The 21,810-nt window shown below is 39.3% G+C and overlaps 1 protein-coding gene across 1 annotated transcript in view; it reads left to right on the top strand.

Annotated features, from left to right (window-relative positions):
- The window catches only part of LOC121410715 (calcium-binding protein P-like), a 32,567-nt gene that overhangs the window by 5,416 nt on the left and 5,341 nt on the right, over positions 1–21,810 (top strand). Inside the window, exons 2-3 of the mRNA XM_041602970.1 lie at positions 16,787–17,076; positions 18,707–18,785. Coding sequence (XP_041458904.1) covers positions 16,787–17,076; positions 18,707–18,785 — 369 coding nt within the window. The remainder of the gene's footprint in view (positions 1–16,786; positions 17,077–18,706; positions 18,786–21,810) is intronic.

The raw sequence follows: 21,810 nt of genomic DNA, 5'->3' as shown, positions 1-21,810 counted from the left end.
ACCTTGAAAAGCTTATTTTGACGTGTCCATGACAGATCCTATAAATGATATGAAATTCAATGAAATTGATCAAGTCTATTTTGAGATAACTTGGCGACAAAAAAATCGTTAAAAATAAATAAATAAAAAAAATCCTGACGAAATTAAGAGGTGATCTGTCAAAGACAGACCACCTAATAAAATTACACACACATACACCCACACACACTTGATGGAATAAATAGACTACCATCTGATTGTGATAGTTGCTTCCACGGTCACCTCGCCCCCTCCCAAAACTTTCGACGGCCCCTGATGTTAATAAAGTCCAATTATCAGGCAAATAATAATACTAGAATTTAATTCGTCATGCGGACGAATTAGGTGGTCTGTCTTTATTCTCGGCATCATGATTACTATTACCATGTCCATGCATATCAATATGATCTTCATGATGACAACGGAATGCTCATTATGGATTGAATACTTGTGAAAGACGGGAGATGATAAAGCACTGTGAAAAGGGTCTCTTTGATGTATGACAATACATGTGATATGAAAAAAGTAATTATAATCTGTTTTATCTTGCTCAATTTTAACTTTTATACCATTAAATCATCATAAAGGATCATGTACGAGGTGGTAAAAAGAAAAAAAAAATTGAAAAAAAAATCATCTTGTCTACCCCAGGACTCGAACCTCCGCCCTCGAGAAAGCAAGTCAAATGCGTTATCCATTGAGCCACGATATTCCCCATAGAGATTACACGTAAGCAATTTTGAGAATTACAAGTCCAATTTTGCAAGCGAAATACGGGCATGATCCCGGCATCTGATCAAAAAATGGAGGGCACACTTGCGAAAGCTTAGAATCTCAGCTACAACATACTAAAAGCTCAGGGAAAACCGACAAGAAAAAATGGAGATATGGCTCACGAAATAGAGGAATGTCGAATCTAGTTTTGAGAAAAAGTCATGTCCCATAGAGATTACACGCAAAATGAGGAAAAATGACATGCCTCTTTTCATCGCTGTTTTACGCAATGATGCGTTTCTCAAAACGAAAATTTATGTTTACTGAGGAGAAAGAATACATTCTAAACTACAACATATCGAAAATGATCTATATTCGAGAAGTTACAACCAAATTTGCATAAATTTGATGACGTCATTTTTTAAAAAATGAAATTTTTAGTTTAGGCGCCATTTTGATGACGTCACGATATAATTTAGGGACAATGGTGACATGAAATCAAATCTACAACTCATACTCTATCGATATATGAAAAAAAAATTGGGGGTCAATGGACTATTTAAAGAGCTACAGTGAATTTTCAATAGGCATGTTTTTGCCCATATATGGCCTATAGTGAGAGCTCGCGCGCACACGTGCTGCAAACTTTAACGGGTGTTAATTTCGTTATTAATGGTCGTAGAAGGTTGATCAAGGTATCAAATTGTTCAGAATTTTATTATCAATGCAATGATGTAAAAAAACGGTGTTTTTGCGTTGCGTTAAGGCGTTACGCGCGGAAATGCGCGCGCGATTTCGAAATGCTTAAAATGACCTGAAACGTACTCTCGTTTGGTCAAAAAGTGATTTTGAGCATTTTAAAATTTTGACGCGCGCATACGCGCGCGTCGTGACCTCCAGGTGACCTTTGATGACATGACCTGATGACCCTTGACCTGAAGTTGATGTGATGTTTATTTGATTGATTTTTGTTAATTGATAATGGAGATATGATTGATAATGTGATTTTACAAAATGGCGCCTAGATGACGTCATCATAACTTGATGACCTTGAAAAGCTTATTTTGACGTGTCCATGACAGATCCTATAAATGATATGAAATTCAATGAAATTGATCAAGTCTATTTTGAGATAACTTGGCGACAAAAAAATCGTTAAAAATAAATAAATAAAAAAAATCCTGACGAAATTAAGAGGTGATCTGTCAAAGACAGACCACCTAAAAAGAGAAAGACAGAAGGGGGTTTTGGAGAAGTATTTTTAAAACTTAGTGGAGGGGACATATGGAAGCCTTTCCTTCTTTTGAAAAAGGCACTATTTTAGTATTTGAAAACAAAGAAAAAATGACTTATCTACAGTGGCGTAACTTGGGCCCTAAATTCTTAGGGGGCTAGATATGTTGCATCATGTAATATTTGTAAGAAGTTGCGAGCAAGCAAAAAATTTGACACTTGATATAATGAAAATCCAATTTTGTGGAATTGCACTCTTGCAATTTCTTCCTTCATAAGTAGTAACATATAGAAATGGGAATATATTGTTTCTTGTTACAAAGGGGCACTCGTAACGTGTCCTAAATTTCAGGTGAAAGGGATTCATCCAGATTTTTTATTTCTTTTAGATTCTAAATGACATTATTATCTTGAACGAAGGCCCGCTATTTAAGTATGATTGAGGCACTTACTGAATAAATGCCCCTGAGCTCCAAGGTGTATAATATCCCTCGGTAGTACGTGGTGTCCAGCGAAAGTCTAGAGGTCCTGTTTGTTGCGGCTGAACACGTACTTGACTTGACCTTCAGTCTCCAGACACAGAACTCTCACTGGTTAACCTTGACACTTGTCGATCGTCGGGGGTTGATTTTGGGGGTATTGCGGGCGCGCCGTGCGTAATGTTCATTCATGCACGGAGGTGAGTGAAGGGCTATTAATCGTCTATATGGCCGGTTAAACCCAGGCGACATTGTTTAACGACCCTTTATGCAACACACCCCCCGGCCCTATAGATTGGCAAATATTTTGAAATTGTGAATTCTAAATTGCCAATCTCTAGATATAAAATCGAATAAAAACAAACCAAATCAAAACAAATTCACATAATCCCCAATTGTAAACAAAAACAAAGTTCAATGCTTTTATATACAATATTTACAATGACTTCCTCCTCAGTTTCCCTGAGATGGATAAAAATTAGGTGGAAATACCTGTAAATTACTCATGATTTCCCCTGTTATGATCAATCGGACTAATTATCAATATCCAATTGTCCGTTTGTTTACTTATGGCATTTCTTTAGCCTGTCATGATTAACAACGGACGTGGAATTCCTATATGAGTTGCAATAGAGGTAGGGAGGGAGTTTTATAAGCCTGGTCGGTATAGGCCTTTCCAGGGAGGAGACAGTTTCTTTGTCTTCCCCTTTTTGAGTGGCCGTGTCGAGTAAGTAAACTCGGTCCCCCTTTTGGAATTCACGACAATAAACTCTGACATCTTATTCTCTTTTTAAGCGCTCCTGGGTTGTCCGGAGCTTAGTCCTTGCAGTTTCATGGGCTTGGATAAGAGTCTGTTTGAGCTGAAAAACAAACTCCTCCGTTGAGCCTGATTCTGCTGCGGACGGAAGATCAGATCCGATGGCTAGCTCGTCTTTCGGCAAAGCATGAACATGTTTGGGGTGGATGTGATAGGCCTTGCTATTTGAAAGACTTACTTTTCCAATTGACTTTCCAATGGAACACCTTATAGCCTGCATTAGATTTTGGTTAATCCGCCCAGCTTGTCGGTTAGCAGATGGCCGATAAGGTGTGATAAGGTTGCGCCTCATTCTTTGTTTGATTGGCGCTACGTTTCCCGTGTTAATGTAATGTTCTATCTCGGTAAATTTCCCGAGGTCAAATTTATCTCTGGCAAAGAATTATAACAGTAATTCCTTGAGAGTTCGATAGACTGTTCCCAAAGACCCTGTAAGTGAGCAGGGATTGGAGTCGGCGAAGATAAACCGACACCCCGCACTTGCTTACTGTCCTAGGTTGGTGGATTTGGTGGATCCAAGTCTGGTTTAATGGCGGTAGCTCCTAAGGCTTCCCCAATTACCATGCCTTATTTCCAACTTAGGTTTCGGCCAGTGGCATTAAATACAAAAGTTCAATGGCTCCTGCTGTTTCATGAACTGTGATCCGATTTTGGTTCAGCTGGTGGGGGCCATGGAGGTAGCACCCATGGGCAGGTTATACTAGATGAAGGCTGTCCCTTCCTTTCTACCAGGGTAGACTGCAACTGAGTATGTCCTCGGAAGTCTGCACCAGTATTACTCCTCAACTCTTCAGTTACCTTTGCTGAGGAAGCAAGAGTAGGTGAAGTAGAAGTGGGGCACACTACCGACTTATATTCAACAGTTGCGTCAGTCACTTTATGTAAGGCAGGGAATGGGGGCACTCCATCTTTCTGGACTAGTGTACGAACCTGCGAAGAATTCTGACTAGTGCCCTGGGCTATGTGGATCGGGGTCGGGCTAGTTCCTCCGATCCCAACTCGTTTCCCGGTTCGTCACCAACAAATGAAATAGTCTTCACTTGTTCAACTTCTGGACAGTCCCGTTTAAAATGGCCGGATTTGCCACATTTGAAGCAAGGATTGTCTGGGCCAGGTGACCTCAGTTTTCCTCTGGCCGGGGACGTCCTTCCTGGGGACGATCTGGGTTTAGGAGGATCACTCCTCATTTGAAGGGTTGTGATGAGCCCTTGCACCAAAGAGTGAAGTGTTCCCACCTTTGCTTCGACTGAGTCTAGCTGCCCTTTGACAGAGTTCTGAAACGAATCAAATTTCTGTTCTAGTTGGGAGACTCGAGTTTCGAGGCTAAGATCGGAACAGTGAGAAGTAAGTGAAGATGGGACAGGTATTTCCATCTTCCGCACTTTCTTCTCAAAGGGGTCTACACAGGTAGATAACTGTCTGATGTCCTTCCGAGGTTTGCCTTGCATGGCCTGTCTGGCATGCTGGAACATTCGGGAAACTCGTAAGGCATCATCAAGATTTAGGGGTTGATGATTTAGTGTGTGCTGCCCCGCTTCGCGATCAGTCGATCCCTGACAGAAGCGCAGCACAAGCTGCTTCTGCACGTAACTATCGGGCAGATTGGGGAATGCCTGAGATGCTAAAGCCTGTAGTCGCTCGGCCCACTCTACACATGATTCTTCGGAAGTTTGCCTTGCATAATTAAAATGCACCTGGGCGACTTCCGGGAGTTCCTGTGGAGCAAATCGTTTCTCCAACTTCAGAACTACATCATAGTAGCTTATGGCAGGTTCACGTCTAATCAGTGAGGCGTAGTACTCGCTGGCTTTCCCATCTAATGCCCAACACAGTTGGTTTTGCCTATGTTGTTCATCCCAATTACTATCATTGGCAAATGATGTAAACTTGGCAAAAAATGCGTGCCAGCTCCCTGAACCATTAAAAACAATTGTTCTAGGTAAATATGTCCTGGGAGCGGGCTTGGGAGGCATTCCTGAATTTCCTGAGGAAATGGTGGGGGGAACTATCTCGGGCCGGTTTGAACTATGGCCCTGAAGTTTGGGTGAAGGCCTTGGCTCTGGCTGGTTGAACTTTGGAACTGTAACGGAAGAGACATTCTTCTGTCGGGTAGGTCCAGAACCCAGCTTAAATTGATTGGACCTAGGAGCCGGCTTAGGAGGCTGATTCAGTTCGGGATGAGGCAGTGGTGAGAGCCGGCGAACAGGTGGCGGCGACACCTTTACTGATGCTGAATATCCCCTCTGGTTTCCACCCTGATTGGGATAAAAATCATCATCCCTTAGAGCATGAGTTGGGGTCCGATCGTAAGTCTGACGAGTATGATAACAATCACGATCGTCAGGGAGATATCGATCACGAATATGAGTACATCGATCATAATAGAGATCATCCCTTGGTCTTCGGGGAAACGACCCATTAAATTGATCCTCTTTCAGCTGCCTTGGGGGCACTTCCATCTGAAACAGAGAAAGTAACTCTCTCAAAAGATGTGAAGCCTCCTGGATGGAGTGCTCCCTTGGAAGGCGAGACTGTTTTACAGTCTGGAAGGCAGATGGACCAATTGGCTCGCCATATGAATGCAGTGGCTCGTCCATGGGACCACTTGGCTCGCCATACATATGCTTTGGCTCGCCATACATATGCTGTAGCTCGTCCATGGAGACAGTGCGATGGCGCTCGTTGGGATCGCCACTGATGTGCGGTTGTACCCCGCAATCGGGGATTGTTTCAAGATGATCTCTCGGCACGCCCTGGGTTTGCCTTCCCCCCTCTCCCATTAAGGGCTGTTCAACCTTATTCCTCTGGGGTGTGGAGGCTCCTTGCTGAGCACCCTGTAATTGTTTAGCTACTGTGGCCCGCGGTGTCGCAATGGGCCTAGTAGCTTGAGGTCTACCGATGTCAAGTGGTAGGGATTGTCCCTGCTGACCATATGACACAGTAGAGTCAGAGAGTCTTATCGGGAGGGATGCAGCCCTAGGATGTCCTGGTGCCGGAAAACGATCATAAGGATACGGGGCAATAGGCGGTGGAGGAGTTCTCCTCCGTGCCTGAGGCACCGGTGAAATATGCGCGAGTGCATCTGCACCAGCAGGTGTAAAATCAAAAGCATCTATCACTTCGTTTAAGTTACGAATATGCGGGACCGAAGCTAATAATTCGGGAGTGATGTTTTCGGTAGCTTCGCGTAACGCAAGAATGCGATCGGCAGTGGCGGAGCCAATGCCTGGTACTCGTAACAAGTCATCCCTATCACAAGAATTAATACGGATCTTATCCATTGCGAAGAAAATTGAAATTAAAATCCGCAAATAAAATTAATTCAAAGACAATTGATGAATATTCGCTAGAAAATAGTGGAGAAATACATCAATTACATTCAGCTATAATCATTTAAAATTTATCCACTTAATTCAGTAAACCAATCGCAAATTCAAATGATTTGCAATTTAACAGTTAATCAATTATTTGCAAATTGAAGCTGTAAGCATTCATTCAACTATTGCAAATACAAATAGAAAATTACATCCAATTATATTATCAATTATTTGCAAGTTATGAAGTTAACATCAAATAATTGGTGACAATAGAGCGGATTCTCCAATTAACAATTATCTGCAATTATTTCCTAAAGTAGAGAATGACAAAATAACAATAATTAATTGCAAATTTCCTATCTATCATTCATCAACTTATTTATTGTAATCTTTCTGGTGCAGTGTGATAAATTGATCTTTACCACTGCCAATGTTTCCGATTTAGAAGTATCAGGAAACAATATTGATTCCAAAAATAAGAGCAAATATCATGAAATGGAAACAATAATCGGGTCACAAAATTTAATTGCAAAAAGAGAACAATTAAATCTACATTAAATGCTAAATGAGACCGCCTGTGATAGCAGAGAACCTAAATAAGCATAAAGAATTTAAACTACAGGTTTTCCTTTTATATTTACTTATAGAGAACAGTAAGGGAAAGTTATATTTAAATTACTCGACCAATATTAAATTTTATTTAAAAGGATGCCAATATGAGAAAGGGAAAATTTATTTAACAGATTTATACTTTGCCTCCAATTGTAAATTGGCAACAATTATCATTCGAGCCGCGTTTTTTACCGCTGGCGCGAAATTCGAATCATGTGAGTCACGCCCGAATTCAATAGGCTATTCACAAAAGACAAAGGCAGCCACACGTAATGGCGGCAGCTACGTTAGGGCGGAATGTTTTGCGTTTAGATAAATAGCTAGTTTAAGCAATTTACGCCCTTTATCTAGCCAGTGACAGCAATAACTATTTAATATGTACACAAACTAATTATTATTGGCCTACTACTAACGTACCGTATTTATATTAGACCCTACCTAACTCCTAAGTTCCTAACACAAGTTTTAATTCTATCCGGTATCCCGTGCAGAAAACGTGTTCCTTAAACGGGTTCAAAATGGTGAGCAGTGTTTAACATTTGATCACCAAAATGCTGGAGCTGCTCGGACAGCGCCATTAATGTATTATTTAAGTATGATTGAGGCACTTACTGAATAAATGCCCCTGAGCTCCAAGGTGTATAATATCCCTCGGTAGTACGTGGTGTCCAGCGAAAGTCTAGAGGTCCTGTTTGTTGCGGCTGAACACGTACTTGACTTGACCTTCAGTCTCCAGACACAGAACTCTCACTGGTTAACCTTGACACTTGTCGATCGTCGGGGGTTGATTTTGGGGGTATTGCGGGCGCGCCGTGCGTAATGTTCATTCATGCACGGAGGTGAGTTAAGGGCTATTAATCGTCTATATGGCCGGTTAAACCCAGGCGACATTGTTTAACGACCCTTTATGCAACAATACTATGTAAAATATATAAAATATCAAAAATATACGTTACCGATGAGTTATTCCCCGGGTTATTCCTTATTTTTTAATTTTCTGCCGGAGAGGAAAATATGGCAGCCGTCAACGAGTTGTGCTTTTATCAAGGCTTTCCGATTAAATTTTCGATATCTTGGCCAATCAATGCGAGCAACAAGTTCCAAATGCACGCACATCTACATGTACAAGCGCAAAGCAGCGGCACAAATCGCGATATATAGCGACTGGTAAATACGTCTGTAAGGATGATGACGTCATTCAAGATCGCAACTTACGTTGCCGACGAAAGGATCGAAGATGACGATGTTTCGATCATCATTTGAAAGGAATTAGCGGTAACTGCGGTCTAAGGTACGATATTTCTGAATTTAAACATTTTTTCGTAAATATGGATGTGATTTCTTTTTCATAATGTGACATTTCATGCACAAAAAACGATCGGAAAATCGGGTTTCCGCCGAATGTTAGATCTAACGTTACTGCTAATAAGTTGTCTGTACGTATGATCCTCCAAGCTCTTCAGTCTATGTATTGGTGAGTGAGCCAACCCAACGCAGTTCAGCGGAACAACCAAGATACAGAGACTGAAGCTTTTGGTCTAGTTTGTAAGGGGCACTTTTCTTTGGTAAAAGGGTTGGGCAACCTATAAGAAGGCAAAGTGGCACTTGCTAACGGCATAAAACAGGTCCTTAGGTGAAAGGGGCACAGAACACATTCGTAGAGACGATGAGGGGCACTATTCTTGGGTAAAAAGTGGCAATGATGCAAGAAAGGTACATGTACTAGAAGGCAAGGGGGCACTTGCTCACATAAAATAGGTCGTTGGGTGAACGGGGCACTGAACATGTTCGTTAGGGGGCATTTTTTTTTAATTGTCACTGATGCAAGAAATGGCACTTGCTAACACATAAAACAGGCCCTTCTTATATGAAAGGGGCACAGAACACATTTGAGAATCGAGAGGGGGCATTTTTAAAATAAAAATTGGCATTTGTATGAGAAAGGGCACGTTGAAACACCTGAAACGGGTCCTCCTCAGGTGAAAGGGGCACATAATACGTTCATGAGGGGCATTTTACTTGCATAAAAAAGGGCAATTTTTCAGTGCTTCAAAAAGTGGCGGGCAATGCCCCCCTTGACCCCTTAGGATCGCTGCCCCCACTGTATATTCCACATCCCAATCATTATTTTGTAAAAATTCTTTAAGCCAAGGTTCAGTTTAAGATGCAGGCTCTTGTCAAAGACTCTAACCGAAAAGAATGAGAAAATTAAGCCCAGGCATTCATCTGGGTTAGCTCTTCTCTTGTACATACCACTTGTTCACTGCTACCACCCTGCCTGTGGGGAATCTACAGGTAGGACTATGGTATGCCAATGTTGTACATAGCACACACTTTAAAACATTAAAATATCACTTTTGTGAACCGAATTACTAATTTCCATACAGTTGCAATTTATTTTTCATTAGTAACTTGGAATAATTTTTGTATTTACCAGAGCGCTCAAAAACATGAATTTTGGGGATATTTTTTGTACGCCCTCTATTGGTGGAAAGTAATATGGCTAGAAAATTTTCATTTTTTGATCTCTATTTTTAATTAAGAAAAAAATAATTTAAAGAATCAAATTTAAATAAGAGTCAAGTTGTATGAATAATAGGTGTAATGGAAACTTTCAGAGTAAAAAAAATCAAGCATTTGCTCCAAAGAAAAAGAGAAAATAACTGAGCCAAACATTGCCACACTTATTTTGCCACACATGGAGATATAGGTGAGAACAAGGTTATATCATAACCTTGTTCATTGAATGAGTGGTACATACATACTCATGACGAAAAACTTCCATTTGAGATCACTATACCCTGGTTTCCCTTCTCATCAATTCTCTTCTCCAAATACAACAAACCCTAACATGCCCAAAGCAAGCAATTTAAGTTTCAAAACACCTGTTTCTTGACGTCGGTCCGAAGATAACGCAAGAGCACGGCATATACAGTCACAGTAGGGGGCCACACACGACGGGATGCATGCGCAGCGCTGAGCTCGGTTTCTGCAAAACATGCCGTCATTTTTATTCGCTTTCTTTCCTTATTTCGAGGTCGATTTTCTTCGTTCGAAATTGAAAATGGACTAGTATTGGATGTCTGAATGTAATATGCCTTTGAAAACGTGATTAATATCGAATACAATCATTTCATTCCGAAGATCCTTCTACAGGCAGACAAGTCTTACGTAATAGCACAGCTGTTGTTTATCATTTCGTCCTTGGCTCAACGCTCGTTTGGCTGGCCGATGGTGGTGAAATTGAGGCAAGGGGATTACCTGGCCAAGATGGGTTTATCGGGGTTGGAAATGTTGTTTGAGAGTTTCCAAACGAAAAACGGGGTATCCGACCGCAGTTTGCAGTCCGAAGTGCGGTCGAGAATCAAACGGGAAATTTTCGTAATGCTCTTCTATCAAAGGGTGCGTTTATTCGACACTTTTTTACCCTAGAATCATGATTAGAATCATGATTCAAATCACGATTCTGCAGAATCACGAATGCGTTTAGTCAAAAGTGGAAATAAACCCCTTTCAAATCACAAACATGTAACACGGAAAAAGGGGCGTTTTGAAAGACGTTTCTGTAGAATCACGAACGAAAGAGGTCGTATGAACGATATCGTGATTTGAATCATGATTCTATGATGTCATTGTGTCGTGCTTCTTCCGGGTTCGAAACAAAGGCGCGCGCTGTGTTTCGTGCAGGTTAATTTTCGTGGAGCAGTATTGCCAGTGTAGTACCGGTATATGCCAATTGTCACGTGCATTTAGGAATTATCATTTGTACCCCCGGGGTTGTACTGTAGCATCATTTGTATATTTCATTGTTTTCATCAATCTTGTCTTCAAGTTCCTTAGGCAACTATACTTCCTGTGTCAAACTGCGCACTGTGATGCGCACTGGATCGGCCCGAGTTCAGGGAGAAACAGCGTTAAAAAGATGGTCGTATGAACGCTGATTCTGTCGGATCGTGATTCATGTTGCTGTTTTGAATCATGATTCAAATCGTGATTCCAATCATGATTCTGGGTTGAGGTCACATAAACGCAGCCAATGACTGATCAGCTCATGGTGGTAAAGACATCTGAAGAGTTGGAGGGCCCGGGGGATCAGAGGGACCTAAGTGTTAACACAATCATGATAGAATTTATATTCTTCATTATGTTACCACAAAACAATTCTATTTTCAGCATTATTGTGCCAGCTTACAAGCTTAGGAAGACTTGATCTACTATTCGTATGCATGCTGTAAAGCCCTGGTAGGGGGATTGGAAGTTCCCCCCCCCCCACTTTTTGGAGAGGGGGGGGGAGTGGCATTTATCCCCCCCCCCCATTTTTCAAGACAAAAACAACAGCGGAGCATCCACGTGAGGAGTCTATTCTTAGAAGAATCTGGCCATAACCAATCCCCACGTTATTGCAAAGGTGATCTGCTGTATCATGAGAGTATGGTTATGATATGTCAGTTTATAGATTGTATGATACCATGTGCTTTTAAGTATGGTTATGACTTTGATCATAAACCAATCAAAATATCTTAATAAACACTGGTGTGAATGGGGGGGTCATATCTCCATCTTTGTGGAAGCACTATGAAGAGGTTTTTGGACACCATTCTGTCTTCTAACGGCTGAAAATTTGCTTGCTCGCATATTGTAATTAACTTTGATTCATATCACTCCATTAAAAATTGTTATGGGCTTTAACTGAAAGAAGGTATGAACAGATATACCCCCGTATACATAGCCCTTGGTTTTGAGGGTGTCTCCAAAAGTTTTGAATTTCAGGTAACGAAAGATATTGCTCTCATCCCCCCCCACTTCTTGGACCGGATATACGCCAGTGGCATGACCCCTTGGGGTGTTGGTTTGAACGTTGCAAACATAGGGCAACAACATCAGGGTCATATTTGTGAAGAATGATGTATGAGACCATTCTCATTACACTTTCTAAAACTAATTTACACTAGGAAATCGGTTCAGGAAACCAGTTTGGAAGATTGCTTTGCTAGTGTTCCCATTTGATCAGCAAAAATAGGTTTTCAAAACCACTTCATGTACATTACATGTAAAGTGGGCAATTGTTACCATAGGAATGCTCTCAGTGGGTTCTCATGTTCTGGGTGAAATTTGAAAAAGCAGCGTAGGCATTCTACACACAGTGGGTGATTTCAAGTTCGGTGTTGGTGTTGAGAGCATAAAAAGGCCACTGGACCAAGTTCCAACACCGAGCTGGGTTCAGAGGAACAATACCAATTGCATTATCGATAGCCTACATGTATGATGTCATGCTTCTGCGCTGTGCTGCTCAATCATCTCAACTTCACGCAAGAAGTCTCAACGACGAAAATGAAATCGGAGAGAAATCATTAAATTCTCATCATACAGAATACCAATACTTTAATTAATTCAAGAATCCAAGAGTAAACATTCTTCATCAAAATATATAAAGCTCAAATGATTTGTACTCATCTTAACTGTAAACGCTAATTTTACGGGATGTTTCATCGTGTTTGCCGCCTGTTCGCGAGTTTGAGATTGAGATCACCAACACTAACACCAACACTGAACTTGAAATCACGATTTTTCCAATCCCTATGGGTTGGTGTTGGTTGGTGAATAGGGAAATTGCAAATAGAACTGCCAGAAAAACGTCTTAGTTTCCGAGGTCAATCCAACACCAGCCTGATTTCCACCCCCCCCCCCTTTTGTCTTGGGTACTCTACAGAGTGGAATGTATATAGATTACAATCAGTCTTGTTAAGTTTGTGGTGATTTTTTAAACCTATGAGAGTTCTTGAATATCTTCTGCTGAAACACTCAACATGATGTTCTTTTTGGATTGATTTTTGTGGGTCCCTGGTGGGTGACATGACATTTGCTATGGTCGTAACATGGTCGTAATATCTGAGAGGGTACTATAGGGTTAGAGTCAGGAATAAGGATTGTTATAGAGTTTTTGGTTCAGAATAATTCAAAGATAAGGATTAGGGTTTATTTAGTTTTGGAGGTAAGGTTTTATATTTGGCTTAACGTGTATGTTTTCCATCGGATCAATTGTCACCGGAGCAGTTGTCATGAACCCTGTGCTGGTGGTGAAAACATTGGGCGTTATTTTGAAATTTGTTTCCTTGTTGTGTACATGTATGTGTGTTTTGCTAGAAGGTCCATGGTATTATTAGGGTGGAAGTCGACTCACTGGAAGGATTTTACCTGCACTGATAAACTAACAGCAGTGAGTGAACTGGTACTATATATTGATGATAATGCTCAGATTTGTGGAGTGCACAAACTTTTTTTTTATTTCTTCAAAAAAATCACAGAAAAAAATTCAGCTTTGGGCCAAAACACTATAACTGAATGTCCTAAGAAAAAACAATTGAGATTGAAAAAAAAACTACACATAACTTTCGACTAATTGGATTCAATCCTTGAATTAGAAAACATCACTGAATGACTAATGGAACAATGCATACTCTCATATGCTTTGCATTGCACTATAGGGCTAGCTTGAATTTGAATTTAAACTTCTTCCATGCAAACCATTTGTTACCTCATCTAAGGGCGTGTTTATGTTTCCATTTTCAGGCTAAAGTCAGCATTTTCATACATATTTAGTCCAAAACATGATTGCGTCCATGATTACTTTCATTTATCAATGTTTCAGAATGTTGAGCGTAAACTCACAAAAATTCATGTTTCAAAATGTTGTTTGACCAGAATAAGGGTTTCTGTGGAAGTATAAACAGAACCCCAGTAACAATATGTTTAAATGACATCATTTGGTACATGTATGTGCTTTTGGTGAGAGGAAATCAGGCAATCAGGGACTTACCTCCACGGAATTACCTCTCATCTCCTTGTTTCTAATCATTACCAATTGTGTATAATTTGCATTTGTGAATATAAGGTTAAGTACTATAAAATTACTACTCATGAATTTGTCATCAACATGTATACTATTGAGGGATTTACAAAAAATCCCCGGAACATGAGTTATGGTGAGGAGACATCACTGAGCCAAAAGCCCCAGTAGCATGAACAAAAAGATGTCTTGTTATTTTCTTATGTGTACTTTAATATTCTTATTTTGTCTTATTATTATCCTCACCATGGTGGAAATTCTAGGGCTATGTCAAGTAGCTCCATGCAATTACTAAAAGATCAGAAATTCTTCGAAGTTTAAATAATAGTTAACCATAACCTCACTTGGAAAAAAACTTGCGATTTCGCCTCTGAAAACAAAGAATAAAAGTCCCAGAATAAAAGTCCCAGAACCATGTTTGCGATCGGCGATCTGAAACAACGTTTAAAAATGCTGATGCTGTCTCTGCAATGGAAGCATGAGCACAACCTAAGTCAATTTGAATGGTCCTAAAATATATGACCTACATGTAAAGGAAAAGTGACCTGCATTTCACTGTTATCACACACTGTATCAGTTCTTAAATTTGGAATTTTATTTGTTTTGATAAAGAAATCTCATAAATACATGTATTATGGATAGTTGATTTCAAACACAATTGCATAATATATCAATTAGAATTTCAAAGTAACTATACACAGCATACATGCAAATCCTTTTTTTCCAACATGATGACTTTTAAATTAAGATTATCATTTTGTCTGTGTATGTAAATTATAATCTTCTTTTGAATTCTAATTTGTGAGGTTACAGTCTGCAGATAATGGTTTTAGCAGGAGTTTTTAAATGAAGGGCAATCACATTCAATATGACGCACAATTGCCTGAACTCGTTCCATCTCTTTTTCACTCTTCAAGTATAGCATGCTAATTCATTATTTCCACTTCTTTCCTTTTGCTCTTGTTCATGTTAATTTGTTTTTTCCACTTCTCTCTCCCTTTTAGTCTTTCCCCCTCTCTCTCTCTTCCCTGCCATCTACCCCTGTCTATTCACATGATCAACAACATACTCTCTCACAAACTATTTAAAGATTCCAGTCTTGGAGGGGGCAAAACCCACTTTCTTAGTGGGCAAAAGGAGGGGGGTAGATCCCTTTTACTATGCATGTATATTATTTTGAGACACCATATTCGAGAAACAAAATATGTATTGTTTAAAAAAATGTCAGAACCCAGCAGGGAATTATTGTAGTACCAGGAGTTATTACACGTTCATAATCTATGTCAATATTGCCTTTTTGTTTTGTTTTTTTCTGTTTTCGTCCTCTTCCCCCTTTTACCTTGTATGCATATTTCAATATTTACATGTACTATAGTAAAGGGGACTTTGTATTAAAATGATTTGGAAGGAAGATATGAGAAGAATGGAATGGTGAAAGTTTTTTTTTTTTTAAATAAGACCAGATGAGAAACAAAAAAATTGTGGCTGCTTAAAAAATGAAATACTAATAAAATTACATGTAGAATTTTGAGTTGATAAATTTTTAAGTATAAATGTATTGCGATATATGGTGATAACAACTTTTCTATTTGTGTGTACTGTACTTGGTCATGAGTATGAATTTTTGAATAGCCTTCATGTGCATACCCAAATGTGAAGCCCTGCACAGCCATTCTTCTTCAAATTATGCTCTGGAATTCCCCAAGCTAATTATAGATTGAGTTGTACAATACATCTATTCATGAGTAGCTAGGCCTGGCTGGGGGGGGGGGTGTTTTGCCATAAATTGTCGAAGCAAAACATGGTACATGCAAAACTTAGTTTAAAAAATTGCAGTATATGAAATCTTTTGTAGGTACATGTATTTAAGTTGGCAAGTGTGACTGTAAGGTACTTAAGAGTCTTCCTGCTGGCTTCTAACACTAAACAGTAACTAGTGTGTAAGCAATATATTCTAGATGTACAGGTACATGTACTAGGGTCTTATTCTTGCTATTTATCTATCCATGGCAATGCAAGCAGTAGTCAATTATAAACATTATTTTGTAACGTTGTGTCTTGCGAAACACCCTTCTGGGTTCTGAAACACAAAAATGGTGCCATCTGTCACAGATCAGCCAATAAAATTTGTAGCTGTATACTCATTTTGTTCAACATACGTAAGACTGACCAATCAGATTAATTCCTTGTAATGTCTTAATTTATTGCAAATAGTTGTGTAATGGGGCTCAAAAACAATTAAAGGCAAATGCCAGTTATGGTAACGATATCAAAATGAGTTTGTACAGAATCCAATGAAAAGGCCACCAAAGTGTCTGTTTGTATAAATAAAAACTGCCAAAGGATTCTGGAAGATATTGGGTAATTGCTGAGAAATTAGCAAATAAGCACAGGATTCGGGTCAAGCGTCGGGCTGACATTCAAAGCAATAGTAATACACTGTCCCACGTGCGCTTATGTGTGTTAGTAATCTTCAGTGTGAACATTTTTCAGTGTAGATTTCAAGATTTCACAAAGTTCAGTTTATGTAACTGTACCAGATCTTGATCCTCAAAGATATACTGACAATTAAGCCTGGTTTTACAGACTTTCTCATGAAATCAGTGTTTACTGAAACTACTGGCATTTCTCTTAAATCATGATCATGATTATGAGTTTTTTGGTTATTCAAAGACATGAATCATAAACAGATAATGATTGACATGCAGAATTTTTTTGCAATTTTATGCAATTTTGTGTAATTTTTCAGAGTGCAGCTCCTGCACCCGGTTATCCACCCCAGCAAGGCTATCCTCCACCCCAAGGCCAGCCTGCCCCTGGATATGCTCCGCAACAAGGATACCCTCCGCAGCAGCAGCCTGGCTATGCTCCTCAGCCAGGATATGCTCCTCAACCAGGATATGCACCTCAGCCTGGTTACCCACCAGCTCAACCTGGTTATGCACCCCCTCCTCAGAATCAAATGATGGCCACTAACACAGTTGTTGTAGCACAACCACCACCTGTTCAACAGAGCACTGTAGTGGTTCATCAGCAGCAGTGAGTATCTTTATTATAGTCCAGGCTAGGCCCCATAGAAAATGGACCAAACCTTGGTGTTTTCATATACATGTATACAATATTTTTTTAAGGAAAACTTGACTTCCAACTGCAAATCTGGTGGCAAATCAAAGCCAAAACATTCTTATTGCTATTAATTGATTGATAAATAAGTTTGACAATGTCATTGTCATGTAAAATGAAAAACAAGGTCAAAAACATTAAAAAAGGAAAGAACACTTGTCAAAAATTTTCACTTTCACAACAATTCTTCCATATTGATGCATATTTTCTTTAGTTACTCTTCATTTTCATGTACCTTTAGTGTAAAAAAAGAAGTGATTTACTGTTCTGTAGGATTAAAGCAATACTTGGTTTTGTTACAGATCTTATAGGTCAGACACAGTTCAGAGACATTCAGACCAACAATATTTGAAGAAGCTTAGAAGCATTGTTTGGTCAAATGTTGTTATGTCTGTTAAATTGGTTCATACTTTAAATCAGATGTACAAAGCAGATACTGGTACCCACCACATTTAAATGGTAATACAAACAATAACAAACTTTTTTTCTTAAAAAAATTGGAGTAAATAAGTTCTGGCTGATTTCTAAGTAATTTCTTGATGATGAACCCAATAAAATTATACATTGTTAGAAAGGTCTGACTCTGTACTGTACAGAAATATGATTTTTTTTTGAGGGGGAGGTTATAGGGGGACTATACACATTATTATGATCACAAATATGATATTTAAACAATTATTAATATTTTTCTATTCAACAGTATATAACACTTATGCCTTACTCCAAATGCTATTTATCTGAGTGCATATTTCGTCGCACACACCACGAACCGTCCTCTCTGCGCACTTTGAGGCGAAAGTTAGTTTTGCAGAAAACGCATTTAAAGAAAGCTTTTTAAAACCAGCAATAAGTGCACCTACAAGGAGAGCCACTTGTTTACCGGTGTCTTCGTTCAAAAGTTCAGGTTCTAAGGTTTCATCCCGTATCTTTATATTTTCTTTAAATTAATTATTTACGCCACAGTGGGCATCGTAACAGAGAGGACGGTTCGTGGAATAGATACAGTGCGCTATCACTCATCGAAGTGTGCAGAGAGGACGGTTCGTGGTGCGTGCGACGATTTAAGTTCATTGAGCAATTTCCTTTCAGAAAATATATACTTTTACAAAGATATGGTGCATACTTAGTGAGATAAACACTTTTGAATTTAAAAAGGCAACACAAAAGCAAAAATTACCATGAAATGCAAAAGTTGACCATCTCATGACACATGGCTATATATGAAAAATCAAGGTCATGCCTCTTCTAGCATGGACTATTAGGGAAGTCTAGAAAACTATCCTTATCAAATAATGGTCTTACATAGCCTGGAGGCAGGGAAGCAGTTAGCAAGTTACCCCTTTCCCCTCTCCATTTTTCTTTCAAAGCCCTTTCTTTTATTGAAAATTTATTAAACCAAAATCAAGTGTGCACCAGTTCATTTGATTTCATGAAAAAGGTGCTATAGATAAGCTTGGTTGCTTCTTGAATATTGAACATATGATGTCTCACTTTGTTTTCTTATGGTGTCATATTTGTAATTTTTACTGTTTTTCTTTCTTTGCAGACGTCGTGGTGTGAACCATGTATTGCACTGCATCATTACATTCTTTTTCTGGCCATGGGTATTCGTCTGGATCATCCTGGTAAGAAATACTCTTCAAAAGTTCAATCACTTCAAATCTTTCTTATATGAATACATATATTGGAATGTTGACTTTAATAATTGTTGTTTGGACCCTTTCTACAGATTATATTTCATTGTGCAATCTGCGTTGTGGTTAAATTAATTACATATGAAGGGCAAATTAAAAGGAAATTGACACTTTTTGTTTCTGAAAGAAATATAGGGGTAATTGATTGTTCCACAACCTAGCCCTCTCTTTTCTTTTAGTTCCTCCTCATTTTTCCAATCCCCCCCCTCTTCTGTTTGATATTATTTATTTTTCATCCTTTGATAAATCATAGGAGGGGCAACTGCCCCTCTGGCTCTGCCCTAGTACCTGTGCCAAACATAGGCATAAGAATTTAAAGTTTGATTATACATGTAATAGACCAGAGAGATCAAAGTTTACATACATTTAAAATCTTGGTGTTTACCCACGTACATGAAGAATAGCAGATAACTATTTGATTTTGTAACCATGGATGGTAGCCAATACAGGTCTTATAATGTACTGTACACAATTGAGAAGAATCATGAATCTGTGCTTTATAGAGGCAGAACTCATGGGGAGTATTTCTTTATTACATGTGATTGTTATTGCGTCTGTTCTATTATAAAGACCTCGGTTCAAAGAGGTTATCATTGTTTACCAGACTAGAAATATCCATTTGGAACAAATGCAATATTTTGTACAGATTTCAATGAGAAATTGATACATACAATAGAGTGTGTTTCCCTTACATGTATGGTTGCTGACAAGATAAATGCAAAAACCAACCCCCAAAAAATAAACATCAAGGGTGTTTTGGGGGGAATCAGATTGAAACAAAGTACATTTATGTTATTCAAAAGCAGTGGTGGACATAGGCGGAGGAGGCAGGGGGGATGGGGGGGGGACGTGTCCCTCCCCCCTAAATTTTAGGTGGGGGGGACGGTCACCCCTAAAAATTTTTTTGATAACTTTTGTTTGGGGCTTGTCAATATTGTTTCCTGCGTCCCCCCTAAATTCACGTGGACCCCTCCCCTGAAACGTGTGTTGTCCCCCCCCCCTAAAATTTAGGTTGATGACCTTTTTTTTTTTTTTTTTTTGCTTGTCAAAATATTTTGGTTAGCCACTCCTAAAATTTAGGTTGATAACCTTTTTTTTTGGGGGGGGGGCTTGTCCAATTTTTTACCTGTGTCCATCCCAAAATTTCAGGTGGACTCCCCCTAAATTTTTTGGCTTCCACTGCCAATGGTGGTGGATCAAAGGTGTGGGGCACATCCAGCCTATGCCCCCCCCCTTTGTGAGGCTAAAACATTGCTATGCCAGTAAGGACTTTTTTTATTGCTTGAATTCTTCCTGGAACAAATAACCTTGATTTGGTAATAAAGACCTTTTTTTGTTTTGGTTGACAAAATTTTCCTGTACAAAATGCCCCCGCCCCCCTTTGTAAAAAAAATCCTGGATCCATCTCTGTTGTAAAGAATAACTTAGTTTTATTCTGGTGTAATAACATTATCATATTAAGCAGGGCCCGCTGGTAGAACAGTTTTGGAATGAAGTGGCTACCCTGGGTAGTATATGAGATTATTATTATTATATTCTGCATGTACATTATTTGGTAAAGAGACTTCAGTGCTACATTGTTTTGCTGTATCAAATTTAGTTAATGGGTCATGTTAACCATAATTGAAATTAAAATCACATACATTATTTGGTAAAGAGACTTCAGTGCTACATTGTTTTGCTGTATCAAATTTATGCCCTTTTTACACAGGATTTTCTTAACCCCGGACTATCGCTAACCCCGTACTATCCTTAACCCCGTACTATTTTTTTTCCTTTTCACACATGCCAAATTGTTATTGCTAACCCCGGATAAGGAATGCTTGCTTTTTACACACGAAACTCGCTAACCCCGGACTAGTGGTTTTTGTCGATCATTCGTAGTACAAGTGCTTCACTCGCAATTTCCTTAACCCCGTACTATTTAAGCTTAGCCCACTTTCGTTTTACACATGCGATCTTAACCCCGTACTATTGCTCTTAGCACCGCAATTGGTGGGATAACCCTGCTTTTTTGCAGGGCCAAATAATCCCGTACTATAGGTGGGGTTAGCCCACTTTGCAAAAACGCTGTGTAAAACGAAAGTGGGCTAAGCTTAACCCCGTACTATAGGTGGGGCTAAATTGCCATTTAGCCCCACCAATAGTACGGGGTTAAGGAAATTTTAGCCTGTCTAAAAAGGGTATTAGTTAATGGGTCATGTTAACCATAATTGAAATTAAAATCACATGTTTTTTATCATAGTGCATTCCGTTTTCTGTAAAAGATGCAAAGGCAGGTTTTGTGTTGTAAAATTACACACATTTCTAGTTCTTAAGATTTTATTTTTAATCATACAGTTTTTTATGTGTTTTTCTTTTAGATTACCAGAATCCAGTAAATATTCATTGTCATTTTCTTGCTAAATAATTTCTATTTACTCTATTTATGTCCCGGGGGGGGGGGGTACTCGACCAAAAAAGTAGTAGGTATGTGCCGCGGGCGAGACAAAAAACGAGGGCCTTGGAACAGGCTTATTGTAAAAATGAGGTTCCTAGAACGGGCTTCAGAACTACAAATGTTTGTGAAAATAGGGTCCTTGGAACGGGTCACCAACGTGTGAGTGTGTATGCTACCCTATGCAGCCGCTTTTCACCAAAATTGCGGCTCGTAGCAGATCAATGCAGTCGGAAAATATGCAAAGCTTTGGAGTGGATTTCTTTCTTCTTTTTTCTCGATTCGAAGAAAATGCTATGTTTTGGAGCGGCTTTCTTTGTTCTTTTTCTCAATATGACAAAAATTATATGCCGTGGAACGGAAATTTGAGTGTAAAAATGGGGGTCCCATCTGCGACACATGCCGGTACCCACCCGACCAATATGCATTATATACTGAGTGCCCCCCCCCCCCCTCCCCCGGGATATATGTTTAGTAAAGTTGGAATGTGAATATGATATTTCAAAAATTGCTCCAAAT

Source organism: Lytechinus variegatus, chromosome 3 (assembly GCF_018143015.1).
Source record: "Lytechinus variegatus isolate NC3 chromosome 3, Lvar_3.0, whole genome shotgun sequence".
Classification (NCBI taxonomy): domain Eukaryota; kingdom Metazoa; phylum Echinodermata; class Echinoidea; order Temnopleuroida; family Toxopneustidae; genus Lytechinus; species Lytechinus variegatus.
The sequence above is the reverse complement of the archived record's forward strand: the minus strand, read 5'-3'. Positions and strand labels throughout refer to the sequence as shown.